Below are 18,683 nucleotides of genomic sequence, written 5' to 3' on the forward strand. Positions count from 1 at the left end.
GGGGCTGCACAACCAATTATCAATTCTTCAGCCAGGGGTTGCACCACCAATTATCAATTCTTCAGCCAGCCAAGGGCTGCACCACCAATTATCAATTCTTCAGCCAGCCAGGGGCTGCACCAATTATCAATTCAGCCAGGGGCTGCATTCATTATCAATTCTTCAACCAGGTGGGGGCTGCACCAATTATCAATTCAGCCAGGGGCTGCATAAATTATCAATTATTCAGCCAGCCAGGGGCTGCACCAATTATCAATTCAGCCAGGGGCTTCACCAATTATTAATTCTTCAGCCATGGGCTGCACCACCAATTATCAATTCTTCATCCAGCCAGGGGCTGCACCAATTATCAATTCAGCCAGGTGCTGCACCACCAATTATCAATTCTTCAGCCAGGGGCTGCACCACCAATTATCAATTCTTCAGCCAGGGGCTGCACCAATTATCAATTCTTCAGCCAGGGGCTTCGCCAATTATCAATTCAGCCAGGGGCTTCGCCAATTATCAATTCAGCCAGGGGCTTCGCCAATTATCAATTCTTCAGCCAGGGGCTGCACCACGAATTATCAATTCTTCAGCCAGGGGCTGCACCAATTATCAATTCAGCCAGGTGCTGCACCACCAATTATCAATTCTTCAGCCAGGGGCTGCACCACCAATTATCAATTCTTCAGCCAGGGGCTGCACCACCAATTATCAATTCTTCAGCCAGGGGCTGCACCAATTATCAATTCTTCAGCCAGGGGCTTCGCCAATTATCAATTCAGCCAGGGGCTTCGCCAATTATCAATTCAGCCAGGGGCTTCGCCAATTATCAATTCTTCAGCCAGGGGCTGCACCACGAATTATCAATTCTTCAGCCAGGGGCTGCACCAATTATCAATTCAGCCAGGTGCTGCACCACCAATTATCAATTCTTCAGCCAGGGGCTGCACCACCAATTATCAATTCTTCAGCCAGGGGCTGCACCAATTATCAATTCTTCAGCCAGGGGCTTCGCCAATTATCAATTCTTCAGCCAGGGGCTTCACCAATTATCAATTCAGCCAGGGGCTTCGCCAATTATCAATTCTTCAGCCAGGGGCTGCACCACGAATTATCAAATCTTCAGCCAGGGGCTGCACTACCAATTATCAAATCTTCAGCCAGGGGCTGCACTACCAATTATCAAATCTTCAGCCAGGGGCTGCACCACCAATTATCAAATCTTCAGCCAGGGGCTGCACCACCAATTATCAATTCTTCAGCCAGCCAAGGGCTGCACCACCAATTATCAATTCTTCAGCCAGCCAGGGGCTGCACCAATTATCAATTCAGCCAGGGGCTGCATTCATTATCAATTCTTCAGCCAGCCAGGGGCTGCACCAATTATCAATTCATCAGCCAGGGGCTGCACCAATTATCAATTCAGCCAGGGGCTTCACCAATTAATTCTTCAGCCAGTGGCTGCACCAATTATCAATTCTTCAGCCAGGGGCAGCACCAATTATCAATTCTTCAACCAGGGGCTGCACCACCAATTATCAATTCAACCAGGGGCTGCACCAATTATCAATTCAGCCAGGGGCTGCACCAATTATCAATTCTTCAGCCAGGGGCTGCACCACCAATTATCAATTCAGCCAGGGGCTGCACCAATTATCAATTATTCAGCCAGGGGCTGCACCACCAATTATCATTTCTTCAGCCAGCCAGGGGCTGCACCAATTATCAATTCAGCCAGGGGCTGCACCACCAATTATTAATTCTTCAGCCAGTGGCTGCACCAATTATCAATTCTTCAGCCAGGGGCTGCACCACCAACTATTAATTCTTCAGCCAGGGGCTGTACCAATTATCAAATATCAACTCTTCTTACTTCAGTCAGTGGCTGCAAAAACTATCAATTCTTCAATCCTCAGGGGGTACCCCAAACATCATCTTTGCACAGTCCTCAACTCTATTGATCAATCAGTTTTGAGCCAGATAGTTGGATGCAACCTTTTGGCCCTTTAGATGAAAAAAAATCAATATTGTGATCTGTGAGGTGGTCAAAATTGACTGGAAACAAGTGGAAATAAATGTTATTGAGGTTAATAATGCTGTAGGAACAAAAAAAGGCCAATTTTATGTGATTTTAGCTGTTTTTATGATTTTTTTAAGAAAACATCCAGATCCAAAACCGAAAAACAAAACACGGAGGTGAGGTTTTGGCAAAACCAATCCAGATCCAAAACCAGGGGAGATCCAGATCCAAAACCAAAACACGAGGGTCAGTGCACATCACTAGTTGCTATGGGCAACATCTCCACTTCTAAAAACCCACACTTCGTAAATATACCCCTTATGCTGGCCATACACTAGCTCGATTTCGGGCCAATTACACGATTTTAGACACGTCGTACGATGAATTGTGTGAAAATCATGTAGTATTTAGGTAGGAATATGATCCGATGCGCGCTCTCGCCTCTGTTCTATCGTATCTTATGATCGGACGTGCAACCCATATTATCCATCGTGATCGTATGGAGATCGTGCCGTGTGTTTGCGCATGCGATGCATCGTGTATTTGACCATCCGAGCTGCATCATTTAAATCTATTATGATCGCATGCTTTTGGTGAGGGACACGATCAATCGCATTACGACCAGTCGTATAGGGGCGAGTGATCGTACGTCAGATTGTATGTTCATCGTGTGTCAAATAAGCACCAAATGGTACCGCCGGGTCAGCCAGGGAGCTGCCAGGGAGTTCAAGGGAAAACATATGATGAATCACATCGAACTAGTGTATGGCCAGCATTAGAGTTTTTTCATCAGTTATTCACCATCAAGCACATGTATATATGCCACAATGAAGTACAAATATAGAGATGCCCCACTTACAATATGAAAGATCTGTACTGCTGTGAAAACATAGCTATTTTAAACAATATCAAATTGTTCCTATTTAGTTACTGACAATAGTAATACTATTATAATTATGTGTCTCAGAAATACAACATTCACAATAACTTTCTGTATCCAAGGCCTCTAAACTCCAGCCATATTATGATGGTTTCCTTCATAAAAAACAGGGAAACTAATATATTTGACTAGATCATTTATTATCTTCCCTATTCCCACTAATGGAAATTCAGGCTGCAAACAGGATGTATTGGAGGTAGACCAAATTATTAGAGCACATTTATCATACTTTGATGTATCCGGTAGCCAGGTAGTTGTTGGATGAATTTAGATGAACAACTGTCTTGTCAAGCCTCTTATCTTCCTGAGGAAATGAAAAGACATCGATGTCTACTTCCTGATTTGTAACACATTCATGGGCTTGGATGACAATTGTCTCATAATTGCCAGTATGTAGGACATTAGGAGCCATCAGGACAAAGCTGAGAAAAAAGTTGGAACAAAATGTAATCATTTGTAAAACTGAGATCAAAGCACACAAGCGTTGAGTCATCTGTGATTTTCAAGTAAGCCATGAATTGAATACATACAATTGTACCCAGGTACAGATCTAGACAAAAATGACAGGGGGGACACCATGATTGGGGGTAGCATGGTTGCAGGGGTGTGGCCAGGTATGGGATGTGGCCCCACACATCCACTGTGAATACATGTCCACCTTGTTGTGCCAAATGTTATAGCAAATGAACATCCCACTTATATTTTGAGCAGCTCAGTGATTGATGTTAGTAAGTAGAAGTGCTAGTGTGTAAATTTAAAGTTGCTGGCCAGGGGCCTCGGGGCCGCCTAGGCCCCCAGACGCTTTATGTATTTTGACAGCAAAAAATTAAATTTAGATGCAATTTCTGCACTTATGCCACCAACTGTGACTCAAATCTTAACCACTTGCCTGGCATGGTCGTATCAAATATGACAACACCTGACTGGGCTTTCCCTGACATGGTTGTATCTGATACAACCAGTCAGAAATGGCCACTAGGTGGCTGTGGGAAGCTAATCTTCCCGCAGCCGCCTATATAAGAGGGACCTCTTGGTCCCTCTACACCTGCCACTCCCTCTCCTGTATTTACAGATCACTGCTGGCCACATTGATCGGGACCCAGCGGCATCCCCCTCCCGCCGTGGCTGCTAGGACAGTCGTCTGCTCCTGTGAAGAAGCAACAGCTGCTGCTGTGCCCTGTGTCCCGATCACTGTGGCCAGCAGTGATTGGGCTACTGGCAAAACCCCTTTCGGCTCCTGCTAAGTCCCGGGCAGCCGGTGGGACACTCTCCCACTGCGGCTGCTGGCTGGCAGTGATCACGCTAGTGATCACAGAAGCAGTAGTCACAGCTCTGGTAGCTGCAGCTACTGCTATGTCCCGGGCAGCCGGCAGGACATTCTCCCACTGCGGCTGCTGGCTAACAGTGATCATGCTAGTGATCACACTTAGGGATGGACTTCGATGGTCAATGTTTGCCGATCATCGATGATTTTCTTCCGATATTAGTGTTTTTACCATTTGATGGCACCATTCCGATGTTTGATGCAATCAAATGGTTATCATTTGATGGTGTTCCGATGGTGGCTTCTGTTTTTTAATTCCTAAAAGCTGAATAGGAACAATACATAAAATTATGCAGAAGCTGCAGTTTATGCATAATTTAATGTAAAAAACAGCTTGATACATAGGCACCCTAGCCTTTCTACTTTATCTAACCTCTCCTCCTTAAGTCTCTCAGTTTCCGCTTGCCGTGGAAAGCTGATGCAGACTGCTTCATCTGTGCACCATGTCCAGGAGCTCCTCTAAATACTAGTATGCACAAGGCAGCGGCATAAGGGGGTCATTCAGACCCGCTTGCGAGCGCAGGACGCTTGCAAGCAGGCCGATGTTGCCCCACTGCCCATGCGCACATCGGAAGGGAGCTCCGTTGTGCGCATGCGCGAGACCCGGATAGCGACGGGCTCTCCGTCGCTCCGGTCTCGCACCAAAGGGGGCGTGCTGTCGATGTTGATTGACAGCACGCCCCCTTTGGTGGGCGTGTCGGGGGCGTGGCTGCCAGACGGAGGCATTCCCATGGGAACGCCTACAGTCTGAAGCCGGCCCCACTGACATCACTAGTGATGTCAGTGGGAGTGATTTTGGCTCTGATAGAGCCAAAATCACTCCTGTTCTTGCGGCAGCGAGACCCTACCGCAGGGTCTCCGTCGCAAGCCCGATGGTCGCAATGGTCTTGACCATCATCATGGATGCTCGCATAAGCTGTGGGTGGTTACCCACAGCTATGCGAACGTCCAGGAGGACGCTCCATTTTCATGGAGGAGGGCCCTGATTCAGAGCGAGTGCTCTGGTCAGAGCGTTCGGCTCTGAATCAGGCCCTAAGTTCATACCAGGTGCCTGAAGGCATAATAATGGTTGGTGCCCCCCCTACCAACAAGCCAACCCCCGCAGCAAACAGACACATTCTCCCCACCATCAATATCCCAAAATCAGCAACACCCAGAGACAAACTCCTCCTCTAACACCTCAACTTCAGCAGCACCCAAAGTTACTCTAACTTCAAGCTAAGCAGCACCCAGAGTTAGGTTCCCCATTCACCAGCGACAGATTGCCATGATCTTGCATTGCAGAGATGCCAGGTTGGAGGATCAGTGAAATCCAACATGTTGGATTTCACTGATTTGCCAATCACAATCAAAATATGATTGAGATTTGCAATTTGGTTAAATTTAACATGTATAATTTCACCGATCCTCCAACGGATCACGTAACATCAGTGGCCACCGGTCGGCATTTCTGATCCAATCACAGGATCTGACAATCAGTCGGTAAGCATATGGGGGCCTTCCTGCTCACTCCCCAACCAACACCCCAGCAGCAACCAGAGACACTACCTCTGCTTAACACCCAATTTCAGAAAGACCTAAAGACACCATTACTGGCCCAACCAACACCCCACCTGTTACACTCCCACCCCTCTGACCATCACGCCAACGCCAGCAGCACCCAGAGACACACTTATGACATCTACCAACACCCCAACTCCAGCAGCACCCAGAGTGACTTTCCCGCCCCTCGACCAACACCCCAATACCAGCAGTAGTTACACACTCTCCTTCCCCCTTAGCTAACACCAGCAGCAGTTACACCACCCTCCCTTTACTAACACCAGCAGCAGGTACACCCTCCTCCCTTGCCTAAAACCAGCAGCAGTTACACCCCTCCCTTACCTAACACCAGCAGTCATTACACCACCCTACTTTACCTAACACAAGCAGCAGTTACACCCCTGTACCTAACACCAGCAGCAGGTTACAGCCCCCTCCCTTACCTAATACCAGCAGCAGTTACAACTCCCCTCCCTTACCTAACACCAGCAGCAGGTACACCCTCCTCCCTTGCCTAAAACCAGCAGCAGTTACACCCCTCCCTTACCTAACACCAGCAATCGTTACACCACCCTACTTTACCTAACACAAGCAGCAGTTACACCCCCGTACCTAACGCCAGCAGCAGTTACAGCCCCCTCCCTTACCTAACACCAGCAGCAGTTACACACCCCCGATCCCTCCCCTACCTAACATCAGTAGCAGTTACACACTTCTCCATTACCTAACACCAGCAGCAGTTACACACTTCTCCATTACCTAACACCAGCAGCAGTTATACACCCCCGATCCCTCCCCTACCTAACACCAGCAGCAGTTACACACTTCTCCATTACCTAACACCAGCAGCAGTTATACACTCCCCTCCTTCCCTACGTAACACCAGCAGCAGTTACCCCCCTCCGTTACCTAACACCAGCAGCATTTACACACTCCCCCACCTACCTTACCTAACACCAACAGCAGTTACACTCCCCCCTCTCGCCAACACCCCAGCACCAGTTACACACTCCCCCACCACCCTTTACCAACACCCCAACAGCAGCAGCACCAAGAATATAACAGTATACCAGTTAAAAAAAAAAAAATAATTCCTTACCTGATGCTGGTGATTGCTGGTCTTCTGGTCCAAGTTGGCATTATAGTCTGTACTGCTCTCAGCCTCCCACAAACTAGTTACAAGCATCCGTGCCAGGGAAGCTCCCAGAGCAGAGCTCAAGGAGGCACAGCTTCTCAGGCTTTACTCCGAGCATTCTACTGCTATATATACGCCTGCCAGTAGCAGCAGCTGAAACAGCAGCTTCCTGGTAGCAATTACAATAAAAAAAAATGCCTGAAAATGACAGGGGGCACGTTTGTTGGTGCCCCTCCTGAATCCGCCTATGATTGTACCAACTACAGACAGAAGGCATTAAGCATTACCATTTCAAAATTGTATATAGAGCTGAAAGACCATTATTTTGAAATATCTAGGACATATCTAGAACACATTTCAAATGTAACCCTTTTAATGTGACGAGTGTGCATCATGACAGTACAGATTTTTTTTTCTCTATAATGCAGGGGATCAGGGTAGGAACTAGAGGTCCCTTATCAAGGCCACCAGTGTCAATACCGACATTGGAATCCTGGCAAGGGACTTAAGATAGGCATAGAAATACCGACGCCTTTCTTCATCCAGATGTCGGAACGCCAAAGGACGCTAGACTGAATGAGGTAAGTCCATGGTGCCCTTCGGGTTAGCCATTTAGGTTTGGGAGGGTAGGGTTAGGCACCCCTAGGGGGTAGGTTAGGGTTAGGCACCCCCCGGGAGGGTTAGGTTTAGGGAGCAGTAAGAGGAGGTTAGGGACCTCCGGGTGGAGGTTAGGGTTAGGCACTAGGGGGGAGGTTAGGGTTAGGCACCACTAAGGGGTTAGGGAGTGAAAGGGGTAGGGATAGAGTACTTACCTGCCCTGTTCGGGATCTTCTCCCTTCAGGCCGCCGGCGTCGCAATATACAGCCACTGGGACTTCATACCCATTCCCTTAGTACATAGGGGTCTATATCATATATAAATTGCAATGTTATTATATAATTTATGCAAAATTAAACAGCAGATTGAGATGTAAAAAAATTTTCAAGCTTGCTAAAGTGAATTAAAGGTCTGTTCCATGAATTACATTCCCATAATATATAAATGGCATAAGATCTGCTGTGGGTGTGCTCATTGGCCTTAGGAAGTTGTATTTGTTTCTTATGAACAAGCCCAGTAAGAAATATATTTTGTTTGTCAGGGTGTCTAAATGGAAACCATATGAATGGTTAGGATCAAGATATATATTCAAGATTTTATGGTAGATGATCTAATCAGTAGATTAGCTGAATAGACTTTACATGTTATTTGAAACAAAGGCGAAACTTGCAAACTATTTTATTAATGTTCAAAAATAGTTTGTTTAAAGTCATGGACATTTTTTGGGCTGTGTGATGTCTAAGCTGTGTGATCATTGTTTAATTTTATCTTGCTTAAGTTAAATATGCTTATATTAGATGGGTTGCTGTGTGGGATGTGGATCACCACTATTTTCTTGTCATCTTGTTTGTTGGTTGCTTTAGTTTTTCTTTTTGTTTGTTTATTTATGAATTTGCCTTCTCTTGTACCTCTTATTGTTCTTTTTTGTTTCTTTTTTAGAAAATTTCCCCATGTACTCATTGGTGTTGATTGTTTTGGTTGTCTCTTTTCTGTCTTCTTTACTGGTGTTAGTCAGGCACTAATTCCTGCCACTAGATCTACAAAATGTTCTACCAATGTTGGTGTTCTGTGTATTTTATCGATACTATGGAATTTTATTACACTGTATTTAGGTGTTTGGAGTTCAGGTTGTGTCCCTAGTAGTTCTTCTGTATATTTCCATGTAGCCAGATGTTTGTCTCTTTTTTGTTATCTGTGTTGTAAATGGAAAATGATTCAACAGTACTGGTTGTAGGTGTGGTTTCTGTGTTTGGCTTTGAGTGGCTTCTACTAGGAGTGGGTTCCATTTTCTTTTTGTCTTGTGGATGATTTTCATATATTGTTGGTAGATAAGGTGCAATTTCTTATAAAGGGGGCTTTGCTTGATGTATTGACTAATACATACTTCTTTGGTGTGTTCCATGTGTGGTGGCAATGTAATAACAGTTTTCTGGATGTGTGTTGAGTGTTTGATTGCTCCTTTAGCTGATGCAGTGGTGATTTTAATGGATCTGGTTTCAATTGCTCGTTTGGTGATTCCATCCAGTACTTGTCCCTGAAGATCTTTTTTTGTCTATGATGATGTTTTTGTGTTTTGATAATCTTATTTAGTTAATGTCACTAAAGCGCTAATGATGTCATGGGAGGTATATTTGTCCAATATGTGAATAGTCTCTGTGATTACAGTGCTTCGCTCAGAGTGGTTAGTTTGGTTTCATGCATGTCTATGAGAAGATTAATCACATTTTGTGAACACTGTATTATTCCATTTGTCCTGGTTGTCCTAATTATGCAGTGGTGTTTTTGTGATTTCAAGTCCTTTGGTTACTAAGTTGTGTTTCCTGTACCATTTGAGAGAAAAACAATCACAGCAGACTCTGGGCTTGATTCAGCAAGGAACGCAAGTGTGCGTACGCACGCACTCTGCCGCTGCAAATATATGCTAATCAATGCATAGCACGGCAACCGCAGCATAAGATGCAGATGCCCAGCACCACACAATGTCGCCCACTTTCCTTTACTCAAAGCCTGAGTAGTCCGCAAGACATCAGAAACATCGGTTAGATCGAGAACCATCAGAACCATACGCACAATAGAGGTTGACCTGATCTCATGCAGGATTTTGGCCACTTCTTGCGTGCATCGAGTAGTCTGGCTGCGTATGCCGCCGCACTGCCTGAATTATGCACATCCCTATAATGGCGTCCCAATGCACAGGCATGCCTGCGTTCGCCCAACCACCCCCCATCACCACCCACAAACGGCACTTCCTGTCAATCAATATCGGAAGGGTCTGCAATGCATACACACTGCGTATAGACTGCATACCCTTACCCGATCGCACTGGCTAGTTCGCACACGCGCAGTGCAATGCATACGCACGCGCAGTGCTAAAAAATATCGTCCGAGTGCGTGCGTTCTCTCATTTGCATTCGTTGCTGAATCAGGCCCTCTGTTTTCCCTGGAAAGCAGTTTCTCTAGTATGCGTGTTTATGGAATTTGTGTTCTAATTGTGTCCTCATGGTCTCTATCAAGTTGCATGAAAATATCTAAAACACTAGTGTCCCTATTGTTCCTTAAATCATGTAGGCCCATAGGCAGTTGAAATGATGATAAGATGCTAGTCTAAGCTGCATGTGCATGAATGGTTTAGGTGGGGTGATGTGCGCATGTACTAGAAAAGCAGTGATCCTGTGTTAGGAGCAGCTAGGGTGTGAGGTAACAAACCTCCTAAAAGGGTAAGAATCTGGTATTGGTAACCCCAATGTTAACTGTAGGTATTAATGCAAATACCTGTATGTGTGATGAAAAGTATCTAAATGTGTGTATCACGGATAAATACAAGCAAATAAACAATATAAATGAATAATGTCATTTATTTTAGTAAAAATTAAAACAATGTATAAAATACCAGTTGTGGTGATGGATTAGCATAAATGGTAAACCAGTAAGATGAACCTAATTCATGAAAACTGGAGTGCCAGGGCATGTATACCCTGATCAGCACGTCTTAGATAAAATGGGGGCAGACTACTAGTGGTGGGGCAGGAGCACTGCACTGGCCCAGCGCTTGGTGCAGGGTGGGCCACACTGCCTGAGAGACCTGCCCCAAACCTTAGAGAGGTGGGTCTGAGCTTGTGTGTGTGCAGCCGCATCAGTCTGCCATTTGAGTCAAACTGCTAGGAAAGTCCTGTCACCTATCAGTGCCGATGATCACTGTCGCATACTGGAATGCGATGCATGACACATCGCAATTTGCATGCAATGCATCCCTCCACTCATCGCATGCATGCAGGAGTTAATTACACTGGTATGCATGATGAAAATTGCAAAGGACAGCTTTCTCTGTAACAGCTGTCCTTTGTGCAGGAGGGACTTCCATGTCTATGACCCAGAAGTCCCTCTGGTATCCTTCTGCGCATACCACGGGGGGTGCTGGGAGGATTCTGATTGGATCCCTCCCAGGTTGAGGTCGGAATAGAAGCCCATAGCCTCTTTGTTACCCATTACCTCTCCCTGTCAGACACTGCCTCTTTCTGTCACTTTCTACCTCTACCAGTCACCCACTGGCATGTGGCATAATTTAGGGTGGGGCGGAGGAATAGAGCCTAAAGCATATTTTTGCACCTATGCCCACCACTCACAAGTTCTGACACTGATTGGAGTGCACAGACGTCTGCATAAACAATATCATCTCTGGCCCAATATACACCTCCACTGTCTACATGTACATTTCAGCAGGCATCTTAGCAATGTTACTACAACTAATATGGATAACTCACGTTCCAGCCACACAGAATACATGGAACCACTGTATAAACTCATGTACTGTATATGATTTGTCTTCATTAGGTAAGGCAAACATTTAATATAATCTAAATAAAACTAAGCGTTACTTGAGAAAGCATATAAAAACAAACAATTTTAATAGCCCTTTTGCGTATGTGATGTGAATGAGTGGTATTCCTCAATGTCCGATTTGTATAAAGTTTGTGAAGTAAAGATCACTAGCACTTGCCCTTACTTTCCCTCCCTTGATCTTGCACGTAGGATCTTTGGTCAATGTGCTAGACGCTTGGGATCCGGTGTTTGGTATCTCCCCAGTATCCACGAGTGCCGCGTGTCTTCTCCGCAGCGCCATTCAATGACGTCAGACGCCGCTGCCGATCTTCCTCGGAACTTCTTGTCAGTACCGCTCTGCTCAATCCAACGCATTTCAAACCATCAAAGGTTCTTTATCAAGGATGACTATGTTTGTCTTTGACTGCTTTAAATAGTAAAAACTTTATTCTCCAAACTAGGGGTGAGCGGGTTCGGATTTCTGAAATACAAACCCCCCCGAGCCTCCCCGATCCGAGTCAGGCTCGACTTTTCCAGCCTGACTCGGATCTGAAATCGAGGCAAAACGTCATCATCCCGCCTTCCGGGTCTCGCGGGTTTTGGATCCTATATAAGGTACCCGCGTCGGCGCCATTTTCTCACTCGGCTGTGGACAGTGAAGAAGGAGGGTGGGAGTTAGGGCTGGCTGGGCTGTGTAGTGTAGTGTAGTGCAGAGTAGTGTTGTGCTGTGTTGTGCTGCGCTGTGCTGCTGTTGTCCATAGGGGCTGTGTCCACTCCTCCAAAGTCCATAGGGGCTGGCTGGACTGTGTGGTGCAGTCAGTTGTCCATAGGGGCTGTGTCCACTCCAAAGTCCTGTGCAGTGTCCCAGTCCTAAAGGGGTGCTGTAGTGTTGTCCAGGGGGTGCTCTGTCCGTCAGGGGTTCTCCCCCCAAGTGCTAAAAAAATATATATTTTTTCTGTGTTTGTGAATTGTGTGCGCAGTAGCCACACGTGCGTCAACAAAGTAGTGCCAAGCGTGCGCCTGTGTCATAAGTAAACGGACGGCTGGCTTGACCGTTAAAGGGTGCTGTAACCCCCAAAGTACACTCCAAACCAAATAAAAAAATATTTTCTGTGTTTGTGAATTGTGTGCGCAGTAGCCGCACGTGCATCAACAAAGTAGTGCCAAGCGTGCGCCTGTGTCATAAGTAAAGGGACGGCTGGCTTGACCGTTAAAGGGTGCTGTAACCCCCAAAGTACACTCCAAACCAAATAAAAAAATATTTTCTGTGTTTGTGAATTGTGTGCACTGTGGCTGCACGTGCATCAACAAAGGAGCATCGCCAAGCCTGCGCCTGTGTCCCATAAGTTAAGAGCCGGCTGGCTCATTTCTTAAAGGGTAGTGTAACCCACAAAGTGCACTACTCTCCAGCAAAAATAAAAAAAAAAATTCTGTGTTTGTGTGCGCCTTAGCCGCACGTATATATCAATATAACATAAATGGAGGACCAAACTTTCTCCGATAAAAATAAAATAGGGAAAGATCAAGAACCACTTCCTCCTAGTGCTGTTGCTGCTGCTGGGAGTTGTTCATCATCCCAGAGAGGAAGTAGGAACACCACTACTTTTACTAAACAATTGACCCTCCAACAGTCCCTAGCGATGAGGATGAAGTACGACAGCAGTCATCCTGAAGCAAAACGTATAACTGAGGCCTTGACTGCTATGTTGGTGTTAGATGTGCGTCCGGTATCCGCCATTAGTGCAGTGGGATTTAGACAATTGATGGAGGTAGTGTGTCCCCGGTTCCAAATCCCGTCTAGATTCCACCTGCATCCTCAAAGCAGCAGCGACAAGCATGCGTCTGTCTGTTAAAGGGTGGTGTAACCCTCAAAGTGCTCCAAAAAATAAAAAACTATTTTTTTGATGTGTTTGTGACTTGTGTGCGATGTAGCCGCACATGCATCAACACAGTAGCAGCGCCAAGCGTGCACCTGTGTCATAAGTCAAGGGCCGGTTTGGACATCTGGTCCGGACTGAAGGACGTGCCAACAATTTCTGACAAGTCTACTGTCACTGCATATGATACTGTCCTCAAAGCAGCAGCGACAAGCGTGCGTCTGTCTGTTAAAGGGTGGTGTAACCCTCAAAGTGCGCTCCACAAACAATAAAAATATTCTTCTTTTTTTTTCTGTCTTTGTGAAATGTGTGGGCTGTAGCCGCACCTGCATCCTTAAAGCAGCAGCGACAAGCGTGCGTCTGTCTGTTAAAGGGTGGTGACACCCTCTAAGTGTGCTCCACAAACAATAAAAATATTCTTCTTTTTTTTTTCTGTCTTTGTGAATTGTGTGGGCTGTAGCCGCACTTGCATCCTCAAAGCAGCAGCGACAAGCGTGCGTCTGTCTGTTAAAGGATTACATCGGTGACAGCATCCAAGAAGGCATGTCAGACAGTCCGTACCTGTACTGGCAGGAAAAAGAAGCAATTTGGAGGTCCCTGTACAAACTGGCTCTATTTTACCTGAGTTGCACCCCTCCAGTGTGTACTCCGAAAGAGTGTTTAGTGCAGCCGGGAACCTTGTCAGCGAAAGGCGTAGGAGGTTGCTTCCACAAAATGTGGAGAAGATGATGTTCATAAAATGAATTATCAACTCTTCCAGGGAGACCAGCCTCCAGAACGTACAGAGGGACCTGTGGTTGTGGATTCCAGCTGGGACGAATTAATACTTTGTGAGGATGAGGATGTACACAACACTGAAGAGGGTGAGGAATCGGTGGATGAGGAGGATGAGGACGACATCTTGCCTCCGTAGAGCCAGTTTGTGCAGGGACAGATTAATTGCCAGCTTGTTTTGTGGGGGCCCAAACGAACCAATCATTTCAGGCACAGTCGTGTGGCAGACCCTGGCGCTGAAATGTTTGGTTTGTTAAAGTGTGCATGTCCTGTTTATACAACATACGGGTGGGTGGGAGGGCCCCAAGGACAATTCCATCTTGCACCTCTTTTTTTTCTTTGAATTATGTACTGTTTGGGGCCTAGTTTTTCAAACTGCCATCCTGTCTGCCACTGCAGTGTCACTCCTAGATGGACCACGTGTTTGTGCCGCCCACTCGTATCTCTTAGCATAGTCATCCAGCTACCACGGTGCAACCTTTTGGATATAAAAACACTATTGTGAGGTGTGAGGTGTTCAGAATAGACTGGAAATGAGTGGAAATTAAGGTTATTGAGGTTAATAATAGCATAGGAGCAGAAAAACCCACAAATTCTGTGATTTTAGCTGTTTTTATGCTTTTTTTAAAAAAAATACAGATCCAAAACACAAAACCCAGAACCCAAAACACGGAAGGGTGGTTTTGGCAAAACCAATCCAGATACAAAACACGAAGAAAGATCCAGATCAAAAACCAAAACACGAAAAGTGGCCGGTGCACACCCCTACTCCAAACAGGATGGGGTAAAACCAGCAAGTCCTCAAAAATGCAGTATCCACATGTTTTTTTCAGGACCCCATTTTCACCGTAATAATTTCTTATTTCTTATTTATTCAAATTTAAGTCTTTTTAATGCTTTCGTGGTAATGTGAATCAGTAATGTAAAGGAAGGATATTCTATATATTCACAAACTGAGATTTTGATGATTCAAGATGGAAGGTAATCATCAAAATCTCAGTTTGTGAATAAAGTTTTTACCATTTAAAGCACTCAAAGACAAACACACTTTTTTCTATATGCTTTCTCAAGTAGTGCTTAGTTTTATTTGTACTAAATTCTACCATTGATACTGAGCTGCTGTATACACTTCAGAGCGCAGAGCACTCACATACATCTTTAGACATTTAATATAATCTACTATACACATTTGACTGGATAAACGCATGTGTGAGGATACGGGGTTCACTCAATCACCCAGACACCGAGCAGATGAAACCAACGTGATGGTTTATTTTTCCACAGCACACAGAAATAGATAATATGTCAGGACAAGCAGTAAATCCAGTGAACGGGCAATAAACAGGTAGCAGTCCAGACAGAGGCAGTCCCAGTAGAGTATAATGTCCCAGAACAATTCCACAAAATAGCTAGAGACCCTCAGTCCCCACAGTAGAAACTATCACTGATCACGCAGCAGTGCATAGCGTATGTCCACTCAATCACTTCCAGGACCCCACACGTAGAAACTATCAGAGATCACACAGCAGTGATAGTCCCTGGGTACAATCAAGCATTTCCAGGACCCCATGCAGTAGAAGCTAATCACAGAACACACAGCAATGAATAGCGTATAGGTCCTTGCAGAATTTCCAAGTATAAATCCACAGAACTGGTGATGCGTTCCACTAGCACCTTGGCAGAGCGAGGCCTCTTAGCCAAAGTCAGCGACTAACATGTGGAGTTACCTTCAGTGACCTGTTTTAAAATATTCCAATTTCCCACGATATTGTGACCTCCCAGGGGGGGTTGCACCGTTTCCTGATTGGTGCGAGTCCCTTATGCTGTCACTTTCTCCTACCTCCTCTGGGTATTACTTCCCTGACCAACACCTGCTGGGATGGTTCCGTTCAGTCTACCAGGTTCACGTGAAGCACAAAACAGGCAAATGGAAGGAGGAGTAAATCCTGAGCGTCCCCTGGGGAGGTGGGAATTAACTTAGAGGGTCTTTTGTTTTGGGAGGTGTCACCTTGCTCTAACACAGACATATGGACCAGGCTAACATCAAGGCTTATCCAGTATTAAACATTTCAATAACTTACATTATTACAGTACATAATAGACATGCTAATGAAAATGTGTGTCCTGAGAATGTCACACATACACTAGGAGATGGATGGGGGACACAAAAGGACTAAAAAGTAAATTGATCTCTGCAATGACTGAGATGCTGCCAGTAAATTTGTAACACACATCCCATGTCCTCACATTCCTCTCCCACTTTTTAGGCCTTGTTCCCAGGGGTGATAAGGACACATTACTGACTGGGCGAGGCGGTGCTAGGTCTTCCAGTGTTGCGTAGAACTGGGTCTGGTTCCTGCTGACGGGACAAGCCATCCGCGTTTCCGTGATCTCTACCCTGTTTGTGGGAAATAGAGAAGTTGTACAGTTGCAGGGCCAAACTCCATCTTAGCAAGCGTCCATTGTCTCCTGCAGTACGTTGTAGCCAACTAAGGGGGTTATGATCTGTGACCACCGAGAACTCGCACCCATACACGTATGGCTGCAGCTTCTTAAGGGCCCAGACTATAGTCAGACACTCCTTTTCAATAGTGGCGTAGGCTACCTCACGGTCGACAAGCTTCCGCGAGAGAAAAGCCACTGGGTGTTCACATCCATCTTCCCCTACCTGGATCAACACAGCTCCTATTCCATAACCTGAGGCATCGGTTTGCACAATGAACCACTTGCGAAAGTCGGGGGCTGCTAATACTGGGGATTGGGACAAAATTTCCTTAAGCTGGGAAAAAGCCCGTTCACACTCAGGGGTCCAGTGTATTTCTCGGGTGTACTTTTTGGTCGTCAGGTCAGTTAATGGCTTGGCAATGGTGCTGTACTGGGGCACAAACTTCCGATAGTACCCTGCCATTCCAAGGAAGGCACTTACCTGTTTTTGGTTAGTGGGTTGAGGCCACTTCAAGATGGCCTCAATTTTTGCCGGCTCTGGACAAATTTGGCCTCCACCAACCCTGTGCCCGAGATACAACACCTCTGCCATCCCCATCTGACATTTGTCTGGTCTGATAGTCAACCCCGCCTGGCTAATCTGGGCTAGCACCTGGGCAACATGCTGCAGATGTTCCTCCCAGGTCTCACTAAAAATTGCTATGTCGTCCAGGTATGCCTGTCAGCACGCGATCTACTGTACGCTGAAAGGTGGCTGGGGCATTCTTCATACCAAAGGGCATGGCTGCAAATTCAAATAGCCCAAATGGGGTGCTGAATGCAGACCTCTCCTGTGCCTCCCTGGTAAGGGGTATCTGCCAGTACCCCTTACTAAGGTCCACAGTGGATACATAGCGAGCCGCCCCCAACCTGTCTAGCAACTCATCTACCCGGGGCATGGGGTATGCATCCGTCACAGTCACCTCATTCAGCTTCCTATAGTCCACACAGAAGCGAGTGCTCCCATCCTTCTTAGGCACTAAGACTACACTGGCTGCCCAGGGACTAGTGGATGGTACAATGACCCCAAGTGCCAGCATTTCATCAACCTTTTTTTTGATCATGTCCAGCACCTCTGGACTCACCCAATATGCGGGTTGCCTAATGGGCCGAGCCGCCCCGGTGTCGACATGATGGGCCACTACATGGGTGCGCCCTGGTTTGCTTGTGAATTGAGGTCTCTCTACCTCCAACACCTCCCTCATCTTTCTGGCCTGGGTTGCTGTTAACTGTGAGCCTATGGGCACTGCCTCTACCCCTAGATCCTTTTTGGTTGCTGCTAAAATGTCAGGGATAGGGTCAGTCTCTGGGTCATCCATAGGTGGGCAGCAGATTGCCACAGCCCCTATTTCTCTAGTGACATACTCCTTTAACCGATTTATGTGGTAGGTACCCACCCGCTTCCCTGTTGGACCTAGGGCAACAATATAATCTACCTGGCCCTGACGACCCATGATGGTATAGGGCCCTGCCCAGGTTGCCTGTAACTTGTGCTTTCGGGCAGGTACTAGAACCATCACTTTCTGCCCAACATCTAGCTCCCTTTCATGTGCTCGCTGGTTATAGTACTGGCTCTGCCGTTCCTGTGCCCCCAGCATGTGGTCATGCGCAAGCTGCATCAAACGCTGCAATCTCTCCCTCATTTGGACTACATACTCCAGGACAGGAACCTCAGGTTCCTGGAATGTCCCTTCCCAGCTTTCCCAGACTAGGTCTAGAGGCCCTCGTACCCTTCGTGCATATAATAACTCAAAAGGGGAGAATCCAGTGGAATCTTGCGGCACTTCGCGGTACGCGAATAATAGCTGCTGCAACGACTTCTCCCAATCCCCCCCCTCCGATTCAGCATATGCCCGCAGCAACTGCTTTAGGGTCCCATTAAACCTCTCGCAGAGCCCATTCGTCTGGGGATGGTAGGCTGTCGTGCGGAAGGGATGGACCCCAAATTTGTACCATACTGTTTGCAGCAAGTCCCCTTGAAATTGTGTACCCTGATCGGTAACTACTTCTTGGGGAAATCCTACACGGCTAAAGATGTCCATGAGAGCCTGGGCAATATGCTCAGCATCTATGGATGCCAGGGCCACTGCCTCAGGGTATCTAGTCGCATAGTCAACTACGGTCAGTATGTATTTCTTCCCTGTTCGGCTCGGCTTCTTAAAAGGCCCAACAATGTCCATGGCCAC

At 46.4% G+C, this 18,683-nt stretch overlaps 1 protein-coding gene across 1 annotated transcript in view; it reads right to left on the reverse strand.

The window, feature by feature from the left end:
- The window catches only part of LOC148481549 (complement C3-like), a 318,755-nt gene that overhangs the window by 288,204 nt on the left and 11,868 nt on the right, over window positions 1-18,683 (reverse strand). Inside the window, exon 2 of the mRNA XM_088453278.1 lies at window positions 3,175-3,367. Within this exon, the coding sequence (XP_088309404.1) occupies window positions 3,175-3,367 (193 nt within the window). The remainder of the gene's footprint in view (window positions 1-3,174; window positions 3,368-18,683) is intronic.

Source organism: Taudactylus pleione, unplaced genomic scaffold (genome assembly GCF_031769625.1).
Source record: "Taudactylus pleione unplaced genomic scaffold, aTauple2 ptg000574l, whole genome shotgun sequence".
NCBI lineage: Eukaryota > Metazoa > Chordata > Amphibia > Anura > Myobatrachidae > Taudactylus > Taudactylus pleione.